This window comes from Protobothrops mucrosquamatus, unplaced genomic scaffold (assembly GCF_001527695.2).
Source record: "Protobothrops mucrosquamatus isolate PMUCROS unplaced genomic scaffold, P.Mucros_1.0 scaffold7938, whole genome shotgun sequence".
Lineage (NCBI taxonomy): Eukaryota > Metazoa > Chordata > Lepidosauria > Squamata > Viperidae > Protobothrops > Protobothrops mucrosquamatus.
In genome coordinates, this window is record NW_015393736.1 from 1 (window position 1) to 13,542 (window position 13,542).

The 13,542-nt window shown below is 35.3% G+C and overlaps 1 protein-coding gene across 1 annotated transcript; it reads left to right on the forward strand.

Moving 5' to 3' along the window:
- Nucleotides 1-7: 7 nt before the first annotated feature.
- Nucleotides 8-10,954, forward strand: LOC107300678 (general transcription factor IIE subunit 2; the record flags this gene model as incomplete). Its single annotated transcript, XM_015829983.1, has 5 exons — nt 8-106; nt 1,119-1,226; nt 2,156-2,338; nt 4,937-5,030; nt 10,935-10,954. Coding segments are annotated over 5 exons (504 nt in total), but the record flags the coding sequence as incomplete, so codon positions are not given.
- Between the last annotated feature and the right edge of the window lie 2,588 nt (nt 10,955-13,542).

The window sequence follows — 13,542 nt, forward strand, 5'->3', positions numbered from 1 at the left end:
TTTTCCCTTTACAGACCACAGCAATGGAACTTTTAATTTGAAAGCTCTTTCTGGAGGCTCTGGCTACAAGTTTGGCGTGCTTGCAAAGATAGTGAATTATATGAAGGTATAATTTTGCTACCAAGTTTACTATGTGCACCTTTTATGGTTACCATATTTCAGCAGCAATATTTCAATATTGTGTGATGACACAAAAAGTTGGTACAAAGAAGAATTTCAGGCCTGTGTTTGCTAATTGAGACAATATATTGTTCTCCCAGATAAACTATTGTTGGATTGAGCCAATGAACACTCGGTTTGGGATTTAACATTTTTTATTTTAGAACGGAGTACATTTAATATTTATAATTAACTAAAACGGTGCACTTTATGTGAATACAGCATTTACAATATAGTTCCCCTGTGGTCTCTTTATTTATAGGAAATAAAAGTAATGCAGTACTATACATAGCTTTTGGATTGAATATTTTCTTAATAATTACTTGGTTAATCTCCCTTTATTCATGAACTTCAAACTCACAATATCAAAAAAGGCTGGATGGGATTGCTGTGAGGAGCAAGTTTGCCTAGGGTTAATCTTCCTATGGTATTGTGGGCATGTGTTGAAGATGAATAGAGCTATGTTATATGTTGCAGTCCTGCAAACTGTAGAAAGAAAACCCAAGTCTGAATTGTATGGCATGATGACATACAAATTGAATAGACTTCCAAAAATGTGATTCAGTAGTATTGTTCAAACTCATTTGTGCCAAGAAGCCTCTCTTACTTTACACAATGAAAACAACTTGGTGCATGTTGGTTGGGATAAAAGCTACTTGTGATAAAGTCCTTTTGAATTATTTTGATTTGTGATCTGCTGTCTAATAAGTCTTATATAACATTGCTCTAATACTGTTGTAATTTATTGGCATTGTAGGTAGTTCACATCATTTTCAGTATCTGGATTAATATTGAAAATGCAGCACAGGCAGAATTAGAAAAGTAAACTATTGAAATTGAAGTAGTTGAGGTGCTTCAGCTATTTAAGCAAAATTATTTTTGCACATATTTTGTCAGTATCTAATGTAACTAATTTTATAGTTTTGAAAGATAATAAAATCAATTGTTTTTTTGTCTAGACACGACATCAACGTGGTGATACCCATCCATTAACTCTAGAAGAAATATTAGATGAAACACAGCACTTAGACATTGGACTGAAGCAGAAACAGTGGTTAATGAGTGAGGTAACGAAAGTAGCTATTCAGGGTACTAGTTTAAATAAATATGATGATCAAATAATAAATAATAATTTATTAATAAGAAACTGTTATCAACTCTCATGCCCCAAACTGGACATAATGGCGGATGTATCATATATAACTGTATTGCTTTCTGGTTATACAATTTATATGTTATTTAACTTTAAGGTTACTTTGCCCTAAAAGTTTGTTTTCTATGTATATATAATGTCAATGAATTACATGAAGAAAATACGTTAAAAGATTTGTCAAGGAATAGAAACTTCATAATCTTTCATTTGTATAGTATTATATAAATTATTTTTAATGTTGAAATTATATAAACAAATAGCAGTGAAGACCATTATATTTGCATGCATGTGTGTATATATATATATACATACAGACACACAAATAAATATATGTATACAGAAACACACACTTTTTGTATTCTCAGATATTTTTATATGATGTTTTCCAAATGTAAAATAGTTGTTTTACCCTTTTTTAATTAAAATTTAGTATTTTACTTTCACACATGCTAAAAATAAAATTTAGAATTTACAACATGTAAAAAATATTTGAGTTAATAGATCTAATAATTGAAAGTAAAATATGAAAATAGCTCTGTTTGAAGTATATCAATACGACCTACCCCTACACTGAGAGCGATTGACTAATTAGGTCATTTATGAGACACAGATATAGCAAAATATGCTATTCCAAGGAGACTGATCAAAGATGATTAATAAAAACATGCCCCAGGCAGATTCTGGTTTTGGTTATTAATTTCTCAAAATGATTCAGTCTTCTGTTCATACTAGGATAAACAGAAGCACACAGTTCAATCATTACTAATTTTACAAAGTCCATATATAAAAATGACATAGCATTTCCTATCAGCCGAGTTCCTTTTTGTTTTGTTTTCATTTTAGGCCCTTATCAGCAATCCTAAAATAGAAGTTATAGATGGGAAATATGCTTTCAAGCCTAAGTATAACTTAAAAGATAAAAAGGCCCTGCTGAGGCTTTTGGATAAGCATGATCAACGAGGATTAGGAGGAATACTTTTGGAAGATATTGAGGAAGGACTTCCTAATGCACAAAAAGCAATTAAGGTAAACAATAGTTATAATTTCATATTTCAAGTTTATTAAATTGTTACAAGGCATTTGGGTTAGCAAAATCTCTTTCAATTATAATGTATAGCAACTTTTCTTTTTTAAAATCCTGGTGTCAAATTTGCAAGTTTCTTCTTGAACAATTTGGCAGTTTCTGAATCTGGAAAAAATTGGTCTCAGAATTGCTTTGAATGCATTTATTTTTTTTATCAAATTTATATATTATTGCTTAACTTCATCATGGTCATTAACCAGCACAAGAAAATTGGTATTAAAATATTTAAAATGTCAAAAACTAAATTAACAATATCAGCATAGTTAAGAAAAGTTCATACAGATCAAAAAATTGTCTAAAAGGTAATATTAAATCAGATTATGTTAAAAGGCTTCCTTGGGCTACACACATACAACAAGAAGAAATTAAAATTAGCAATCTGGATAATATAAACTTGGAATATAAGTATAAAATACAAATAACTATACAAATACATATACATCATATATAGAATGGATTCCACTTGATAAAACACCGTCCACAAAAGAGGCGTAAATGAAGATGGAGCAATGACATCAGCAAGTATTGTGGGCCCAACTAACAAAGGAAAGCTCAAGACCCTACTGGTTGGAAACATGCAGAAGAGGCCTTCATCCTGCAGTGGATAGACAATGGCTAGAAAGATGATGATGATGATACAACATATACATATGCATTCCCCTCCCCCTCCCCTCACACACAGATACATGTGTATTCATAAATGAAGCAATAATGTTATTCAAAAGGGATTTAAGAATTATAAACTTATCTTACAGACCCCTGTCATAATGAGAAAATGTAGCATAATAGCTAACATAGCATGTTCACCTCAAAGCCAATGGTTAATGCTAAGACTGAGCCATTTCTAGCTACCAATATCAGGCAGGTTCATTTCTTAATTATTCTTTGCCTGGTTTGCCTGCAAAATGTGGCAAACGTTCATGATTGATGTCAGAAAGTAGAAATTGCTTATAGTATTGATTATTGCATCTTGTTTTTCTAGTCAGCAGTGACGTAATTGGAGCTTTTCCAGGTTCTGTATAAAACGCAATACAGAAGAAATGCGGGAAGAAATTTATGTAGCTGCCAATCTCATGAGAAGTGACTCTGGGTAGCATAGTCACTAAAAAGAATACATATATAAAAACAGATACTTAAAAATAGAAAAGTCAGCATTAAAATGGAGATGATTAAAATTGCAGCTAGTGCCATTATGTTAGCAAATCAGTGTTATACTGCTGAGCTATATACTGTACATCTTGTCAAAAAGATGTATTTAATTCAGTGAAATTTACATCCAAACAATTATAGCAGTACAGCTTAAATATAGCAAATTTGGAAATGGAAAACTGATGCTGACAGTAGTTCCTTAGGGGTTCTACAATTGAGAAGTTTCTCCTAATGGCTGCAAAGGATTCTGAATTTTGGCTTTTCATATCTAAGATGTATTATTATTTTTGATTAAAGCCAAAAGTTTAGGATAACACGTTCTTTCACAAAATGACAGATACTGAATTGCAACAACAGGCCTAGTATTTTTGTACATATTTGCTCACTTTAGGCTAGTTGGCATTGAGAAAGCACTGACTAATTTACATAATAGTAATTATATTACATAAAAAGTTTATGAGGAGAAATTTTTACTTAATTTTTTAAAACATATTTCTAAATTAGTTGTTCCCCAATGGCACAGTTTCTTAAAGCCACTTGAAGCTATTATGTATATTCAGAGAGTAACTGGCAAGGCAGTAACCTAACCCTTGTCCAGTATAGCAAGGGAAATATTAGCTCCTTCTGGAGCCAATCTTTGCTAAAAGTCTTGATATCTATTATCTATTCTTCTAGAGATAATGGCAAAGCTATGTTACATAATATGTTTTTCAAAATCTAAACCAAACAGTCACTTTCATAGTTAGTTTTTCCTAATTTGCTAATCTGTCTTTTAGTGGTGGTGAAGCCCAGATTCTAGCCCATCCTCAGCCATGGAACCTAATTGGATAGCTTTGGGACAGTCTTCCTCATAGAGGAAAAACAAATAAGAGAAAGAAATATAAGATATATAAGACAGTTGGAACAATTAATCAGTGGAACAACCTGCCTCCAGAAGTTGTGAATGCTCCAACACTGGAGGTTTTTAAGAAGAGACTGGACAGCCATTTGTCCAAAATGGTATAGGGTTTCCTGCCTGAGCAGGGGGTTGGACTAGAAGACCTCAAAGGTCCCTTCCAACTCTACTACTGCTGCTGCTGCTATTATATCATCTTGAGCAGGATAGAAATTAATTAAATGTTTAAATATATTGGAGAAAATTATGAATATGTGCCCAGTATTTTCATTCAATCTGTCTTAAAATGCTTGCAAATGATAACAGATTTGTTACTTGTATACATGTAGCAAATCAACTGCAGGCTTCCACTATACTATAGTCTCTTTCTAAAATGGGCTGTAGGTGCTGAACATTTTGCATACCTATATTTGCAGACAAAAGTTGTACAAAATCTTGACATTCTGGAAATCACAATTGATATACACTTATGTCTCTGTATTTATATTTGAGGCAGGCTTTAGGAGACCAGATCATCTTTGTTACTCGTCCTGATAAGAAGAAAATTCTATTCTACAATGATAAGAGCTGTCAATTTACAGTGGATGAAGGTTGGTTTTTTCATTGAAACTGTAATTTTGCATTTGTGTCATAAATATATACATGCTAAATGTGCTATTGTTATTGTTCGAAATGCCAAAAAATATTCTTTGGTTATGTCTCAGTTCATTTAACATTTAATAACTTGAATTTGAATATGCTATGAAAATAGTGTACACAGTCTACCTTTTTTTAAATTCTATAGAGAGATACGATATTGTATTATGTTATCCTCCCATAGACAGAGTTGTACAAATAATTCTCAACTTATGACCACAATTGAGTCCAAAATTTATGTTGCTAAGTAAAACATTTGTTCAGTGAGTTTTGCCCCATTTTATGACTTTTCTTATCACTTTTGTTAAGTGAATGACTGCAGTTGTCAAGTTAGTAACCTGGTTGTTAAGTGAACCTGGCTTCCCCATTGACTTTGCTTGTCAGAAGGTTGTAAAAGGTGATCACATGATCCCCGGGGACTCTGCAACCATCATAAATATGAACCACTGGTCAAGCATCCGAATGTAAATGTTGCAATGGTCATGTGAAAAATATCATAAATCACTTTTTAATTCTGTTTTTGATGAGCTAGTTTCTAAATACTCTCTGTTCTTTGTGAAGAAATCACAAACTGTGAAAGTCAAACTGACAGATCTTTGAGAGATTCTTTTATTTGATTTTCTAAATGTCTAAGTCTTGATCTAGGAATTGTAATTTATTTCCTTCCCTTTGAGAGAATCTTGGATTTCGCCTAAACTCTTTAAACAAATGTTCTGAATTTAGATTAGATTATTTATTTTCTTCCTTTGATCTCCAAAAACGAGATCAAAAACATCAGTGATTCTAACTTCTTTGCTAAGTCACTCCTTGACTGAGGTATAATGATATATATTGCCAGTGGTGGGATTCAAATACCTGAACAACCAGTTCTATTATGTGATGCAGGCCTGGGCCTCCGATGCCTAGAATGGACTTCTGGAAGTGGCATCATGCACTTCCGGTGGGCTGTTCTAGGCCTGGGAGGCCTCCGAGGCCTAGACTGGACTTCCAGAAGCCAGCTGGTGCTCCAAATTCAGGTAAATTTAGCTACCGGTTCTCCTGAACTGGTGCGAACTGGCTGAATCCCACTACTGTATATTGCATTCAGGAAGGGAAACATACTGTAACTTTTGTTATAAGGATAGGTATAAGGATGTCAGCTGTATCTTACAGAATATAACCAAAATGGGGGGGGGGGGAATGCAGGAATCTAAAATAGCCCAATAAGGACTGAGGATGATCAGCAAGAACAGAATGATAACTTGTGGAAGTTTTCTGTTCATAAAGTTCTGTTGCGATGAAAAGGAATGAAAGCAGTTTCTAGACAGAAGTAGTTGGAATTTTGAACAGAAAAACACAGCCAATGAGTGTTGAAAGGGGGGGGGAAGGAAAATTATAATGACAAGAGAATGAAACAGAATGACTTGACTCTGGAACAGAAGCTTATTTTACATTATAACATTTTGTTGTACTGCCCCACTTGCTTGTGTACAGAATGTATACAGGTAACCCTCACCTTATGACCACAATTGAGCCCAACATTTCTGTTGCTAGGAGAGAACAGTAGTTAAGTGAGTTTTACCCTATTTTACGATATCTCTTGCCACAGTTGTTAAGGGAATCACCGCAGTTAAGTTAGTGACATGGTTGTTAAGGGATTCTGGCATCCCCATTGACTTTGCTTGTCAGGAAAGGTGATCACATGACTCCAGGAAATTGCAGTTGTCATACATATGAGTCAATTTCCAAGTGTTTGAGTTTTGATCATGTGATGATGCAGTGATCGTGTGAAAAATGGTCATAAGTCACTTTTTTCAGTACCATTGTAACGTCAGACGGTCACTAAATGAACTGTTGTAATTTGAATAGTGCTTATTTATTTGTTTTCTTGCTTATTATCTTACTTTTCCAGTAAAGAAGTCAGTATCGTGTTTCCCTGAAAATAAGACCAGATCGTATATTAATTTTTGCTCCAAAAGATGCGTTAGGGCTTATTTTCCAGTTAGGTCTTGTTTTCGGGGAAATATGGTATTAAATGTGTAAATATATGAGTTGCCCAATCATAACTTTTTATTTTTAATGTTGAATGCTAATTGTCCAGAGTTGCATGTTTAGTTTAGTTTAGTTTATTGTATTTATATCCCTCCCTTCTCCTTGCGGACTCAGGGCGGCTAACAGGCTGATAAAACACATACAAAATACCAAATACTATAGTTAAAAAAAACATAATTAAAAGAAAATATTAATACTTGGCCTATATTTAATTTAAAATTATTTTAAAAACCCGGTTAAAAATTTCCCCTAGGCCAGTCCTGCTAGCTGAAATAGCCATGTCTTAAGGGCGTGGCGGAAGGAAGGGAGATCAGGGATCACCCTGATCTCTGGGGGTAGTTCATTCCATAGGGTGGGAGCTCCCACCGAGAAGGCCCTCCCCCTGGGGGTCGCCAGCCGGCACTGTCTGGCTGACGGCACCCTGAGGAGACCCACTCTGTGGGAGCGTACTGGCCGATGGGAGGTAATCTGAGGCAGAAGGCGGTCTCGAAGATATCCAATTTGAGTGGAGGCCATTCAAATTGAATTAATATATAATAAATAGCAAAATAATACATTTGCAGATTAATTTAAAACTATGCTATCAAAAGAATATCACAGCAAAGGTAGGACGATCAAATTGATCTCTAGATGGCAGTATTATCTTACAGATCCTCTGTGTTGCCTGTATACTGGTAGTTATTTGATTTTTAGTATTTATATTTTGTATTTAATTATTTTTATTTACTTAGTTATATTTTTATGGAAATTTATAAAAATACATTTTCTAGTTAATTTTTATTTTAAATAGTCACTTATGTCATTTTATATATACATATTGTTAAGTCTGAGCTCATGATGACTAGGCAGGTAAGGGATCTTGAAGGTGAGGTAAGTAATATTGCATGGGAAGATTTAAATTCTCTTAGTCAATTTCTATTGATGAATCCCGAACAGAAGAGGAGCTGCTACAATTTTTTCATGGTTCAGAATTCAACCCTTCTGAAATTTGTACTCATGCTTAGGGATTCACATAAAATTTGACTGGAGTGGCCAGACTTTTTCATACAATTTGTAAATCTGCAGCAGTTCTAAGAAAAGATGAATTCCATGTATATTAAGAAAAGCATGAAAATTAGAACTGCCAGGATCCAAAGTGCCTTTTTATAAATCTGCAGGGCAAATGCATTTTGAAAGTATGGTTATTCAGAAAAGGCTATATATGGGAAGGTTAGAAAAAAAAATACATTGGAACTATTTGGAACTCTTTACTTTATGAAAATGGTAACAGGGAGAATTAATTATGCACAGTGTGAATGTAACAGCAGGATTGAACCCATGGTCTAAGAGATTTAAGATCTCAGACCACCTTTCCCTGAAACTCTTTGAGATTATACACACTGACTCGACTTTCTGGCTTGGTATTAGCAGGGCTTTTTTTCTCATAGAACGCCTAGAACGGAGTTCCAGCACCTTTTTTGGCATGGAACCTTGTAGGGTAGGAAAGGCAGGTTGTATGAAGTGTGTGAGTTCCGGCACCTTTTTTTTTTTTTTTTTTGAAAAAAAGCACTGGGTATTAGTGCTGTGGGCCAGCATGTGAGGCAGATAAGGAGTCCATAATCTACTAGTGTCTGGTAAAGAGAAGGACAACTCAAAGCAGCATTAAAGGAATTTCAGATAACAAAACATCAAGGAAACTATACATTTGGGACAGATCCAAGGTGTGAAGGATCTGCTACTCAGTCTCCCAATATATAATATCTATAAAATAACTGGTTAAACTGATATAATGAAGTTCACAGACAATAGTTTTCAGAGACCAGGCAAATTATTAACTAGTATACAGATGATAATAATAATAATAATAATAATAATAATAATAATAATAATAATAATAATAATAATAATAATAATAATAATAATAATAATAATAAATAATAGTAATAAAGTTGGAAGGGACCTTGGAGGTCATCAAGTCCAACCCCCTCCTCAGGCAAGTAACCCTATACCATTTTGGATAAATGGCTGTCCAGTTTCTTCTTAAAAACTTCCAGTGTTGGAGCATTCACCGCTTCTGGAGGCAGGTTGTTCCACTGGTTAATTGTTCTCACTGTCAGGAAGTTTCTCCTTAGTTCTAGGTTGCTTCTCTCTTTGGTTAGTTTCCATCCGTTGCTTCTTGTCCTGCTTTCAGGCGCCTTGGAGAATAGCTTGACTCCCTCTTCTTTGTGGCAGCCCCTGAGATATTGGACACACTGCTATCATGTCCCCCCTCATCCTTCTCTTCCTTAAACTAGACATACCGAATTCCAGCAGCCTTTCCTTGTATGCTTTGGCCTCCAGTCCCCTAATCATCTTTGTTGCTCTTCTCTGTACTCTTTCTAGAGTCTCAACTTCTTTTTTACATCGTGGTGACCAAAACTGGATGCAGTATTCCAAGTGTGGCCTTACCAAGGCATTGTAAAGTGGTATTAATACTTCACGTGATCTTGATCTTGATTAGATCAAAGATCTAATTTAGACTCCTGGCTAAAACATTTCCTTACATCCTAGAGGCAAACAGAATTTCTCTTTGCTTCCATAGAACTTACCAAGCGAGGTCAATGGGAAAGCCAGCAGGAAGTTGCTACTTTGCCCCCACAACTTACTCCTGCTCCCACCGCTTTTTCTCATAGAGACCTCCCAGTGGCATAAGGATCTCATATTCTGTAAGGCCCGTCTATGGCACTTACCCACCTGTACATATACCATAGTACCTGCCCCTGCATCTATGTAGCACCTGCCCACAACACCTTGCCACCCACTTATAGTGCCTGTCCACCTTCTTAGAGCTTTTGCCTGCTGACCTGCTTGCCTGGGAGAAATTTTCAGCAGCATCAGCGAGCGCTTCCTGATTCATGCCTCTTCCCACATCGCATTCATATGGAGTCCTCACTTAACAACTACACAGTCTTCACTAAATGATGGCAACTGCCATCAATGTGGTCGCATGGTGTTGCACTTTAGCAATGGAAATTCCAGTCCCAATTGTCATCATAACCCAAGAATTAGCTGTATCTTTATGCCTTTTCTGTCCTTTGGTGATCTGAGCAGAAATTAAGCAAATACGTGCTTACTGCTGTATATGTATAAGTTGTCTCTGCAGAAAGTTGTGCTGAATACATGATTCCTTGTAAGAACTGATATGATTTGAGCACTGGTGATAACAAGGCTTAACTGTAAATTCCAGGGTCTGGGAAAGACAAGGATAATGCTATTACTCTCATATTTGTTTCTTGTATTTCTGCAGATCTTTCTCTCTTTTGCCTCCTAATAATGATTCTTCTATATTTCACTTCATTTCAGTTTTTAGATTTGTTTCCTGGCACGGTCAAATGACTCTCTTCATCCCCTTTCGCTCTAGCTGTAGCATTTCCCTTTTTTCTTCATTGGCATATGAATGTTATTGATATGAAAGATGGAACATTTCTCAGAAATGTTTCTACATGGATTATTTTTATCCCCAACCCAAAGTTCAAAAAAGGAAAAGGAGGGATTTATTTGCTACAAGAAATGTTGAGGAATTTTGGTTTGTTTAGTAAATAAATGGATTTTATTACATGGGTGATCATCCAAAGGAGCTCTCAACACGACTCATAACTAACTGTTTTCCTAACTTTTTACATAGTAGTTTTGCAAGCCAGTTCTGGTTGCAAACTGAGCCCAAAAGAAGCACTTCAGTTCTAGAACGTAAAAAAAACAAAATATACCTTGTGTAGCATTTATTTTTCTTGTGTAGCATTTATTTTTTCTTGATTTTGATCCGATTTCCAAAGTACAAAAATGCTTTTTGAATCTATTTTCTGTTTTAGCCAATGAAGCTCAGAAACAAGTAAGTTTGCTCAGAAGCTGAGTACAGAGCTGAAGTGCATATCTTCTCAAAAGCACGATAAAATACTGGTTTCACAGATGTCAAAATATCAATGCATATATTCATTAATGGCGCATACCGCTAATGAAGTTCATCGCATGCAAAACATGCATTGCATCAAAACAACAAAAGTTATTCTACATTTTAAATGCACAGCATATCAAAAGACCACTCTTGTTTCCCACAACCTCCTCCAGCACCCCTAAGGCAGTCCCTGTTATCAGGTCATCCCATAGCTTTCCCTAGCTAAACAAACATTGGATTGTAACTACCATTCATTTTTCTATTCTAAGAATAGTTCTGTGGGGTTGGAGCACCATTTCTTTGTTTCTTTACCTTAAATCACAGTATTTAGAAATGCTTCGAAATAGATAAGGAATCACTGGAGAGAGAAATGGTATAAACATTCTTCATTCTGCTGCAGCTTCAGCAATCCACAGTATCTTTACTTTTTATCATTACTTTGTGCAATGCCTTGGAGGAGTGAGGGAAGGAGTCTTCCACTAACCTCATATATAGCTTATTTATTAATATGTTTGAATCTTGTTTGCCCCGAAACCTGATAAGATAACGTTGGGATATAGGAGGAAATTAAAATAGGAATATGAACATTCACAGAAGCAGGAGACTGCGTACTTGATTGTACAGTATCTGTTTTTTCCCTTTTGGAAAAATATGTTTGAGGGAATCCCTTTTCCAGCAATTGACAAATGAGTTACTGAATAAAATATCTTTCTTCCTTTCTTAGCTAATTTAAGGAAATGGAGGTTATAAACTGGGTACTGTAAAGAATAATTGAGCGGCTCTTTTTTTTTTTTTTTTTTACTTAATTTTGCAATCTCCTTTTCCTGAAAATAAGTGAGATTCTGATAATCCCGAATGTCTCTGTTAGTTATTATGCTACACATTTAAATCAGTTAAAAGAAAGTATACTGCTCTGCTTCCTCTTTGAAATAGTTACTCATCATCAGGCCAGGTAGCAGATACATTTATTTCATAACTGGGCTACTTCAAATTGGTTTAAAGTACATGGTAAGTATCCAGTTGTAGGGTTTTGTTGTTTTTACTTTAATAGTTAAAGGACTGTCACGGAATCTTTTACCCTCCCTCTGGAAGTAGAAACTTGGGATTTCTGGGCCAGAGATTCTTTTTCCCCATGTAAACCTGCAATTAGGGTTAATCAGCCAAGTACTGTGGCAATGTTTTACAGGGAAAAAAATTGCTTGAGCAAATGTGATGCAGTTGAAAATATATAGGAAAGGATAGGTAGCAAACCAGATTTTATTGGGGTACCTCTGGCCTCAAGACATTAAGTATGATTTGGCTTAATCAAAATGCTTAATTGGGTAAGTTGAGAGCAACCTGAAGTTGCTAATGTTTTGACTTTTAAGTTAAATACTGCCAACTTTTTACTGAGACTTTTACATCTTGCTTATTCCATTACAGTAGTACGTAAGATCAGAGCCATTATAATGTTCTGAATGTTAGGATATTATGGATAGAGTTTCCTGCTCAAGTAGGGGGTTGGACTAGAAAACCTCCAGAGTCCCTTCCAACCCTGTAATTCAGGCATGTTAAACTCGCAATGTCACATGATGTCGCGCAACGTATCGGGCCGGTTTTTCCATTGCCGGCAATGGGGTGGGCGCAGCTTCCACGTGACGTGTCCAGCCCACGGGCCAGCAATTTGATACCCCTGCGTGTAATTCTTCTGGTATGTTCTCTGTTTGATGTTTCATTTCAATGAAATGCACAGTTTGCACCCCATTAAAGTACTATTTTGAGTCAATAGGACAGTTAATTGTTTAAATTGCTTATATTCACCTTTGTTTTGCATGTTTGAGGTATTATACTTCCTCTTATGCTATTTGTGTTTTTAGTAGAATTAGCATAGTAATACATCCTCTTAAAGGGCAGCAGCTGCTTTAGTTTTTCTCAGTTATTAGGGGACAATGCAGTAATTAAGTTTTCTACAGAGACTATTCAAGCAGTATAATACTTTTTATATAGTGCTATTGTAATTATTTTAAAATATGCTTCCTTTGCAATATTTCTATTTTGTAAGGTGGATTCGCATACTCACAGTGTATCTGAAACCATAAGAATACAAGACTGTGTACAAGAAATATGCAAGGATGAAAAAGAACAAATTTTGTGTAGTGCATGATGGATGTTTGAGCCGGATGACTGATGGGATCAAAATTGGAGCCCTTGTACTTGCAGCTCCTTTGGGCACCTCATCTTTCTTGATACAGAGACTATGTTTTGCCAACTGTATCACCAGGGATCACTAAATGAAGACATTGGAGACTCATAAAATGCATGGTTATACCAGGATTTGCTTTTAAAATCAAGAGGCAGTGTAATATTAATTCCAATAGATTGCTTTTGGTCCTAAGTAGTTTTGAAGTCTGAACTAGTAGAATTTTCATGACTTGAGAAGAAATATTCAAGAGCTGGCACAAGTGTATTGAGCAGAGCTCTGTAAAACCAATATAAAAGAAAGAATGTTATGGATTATTGCTTTGGTTAGCACCAGGCTGCCCAAA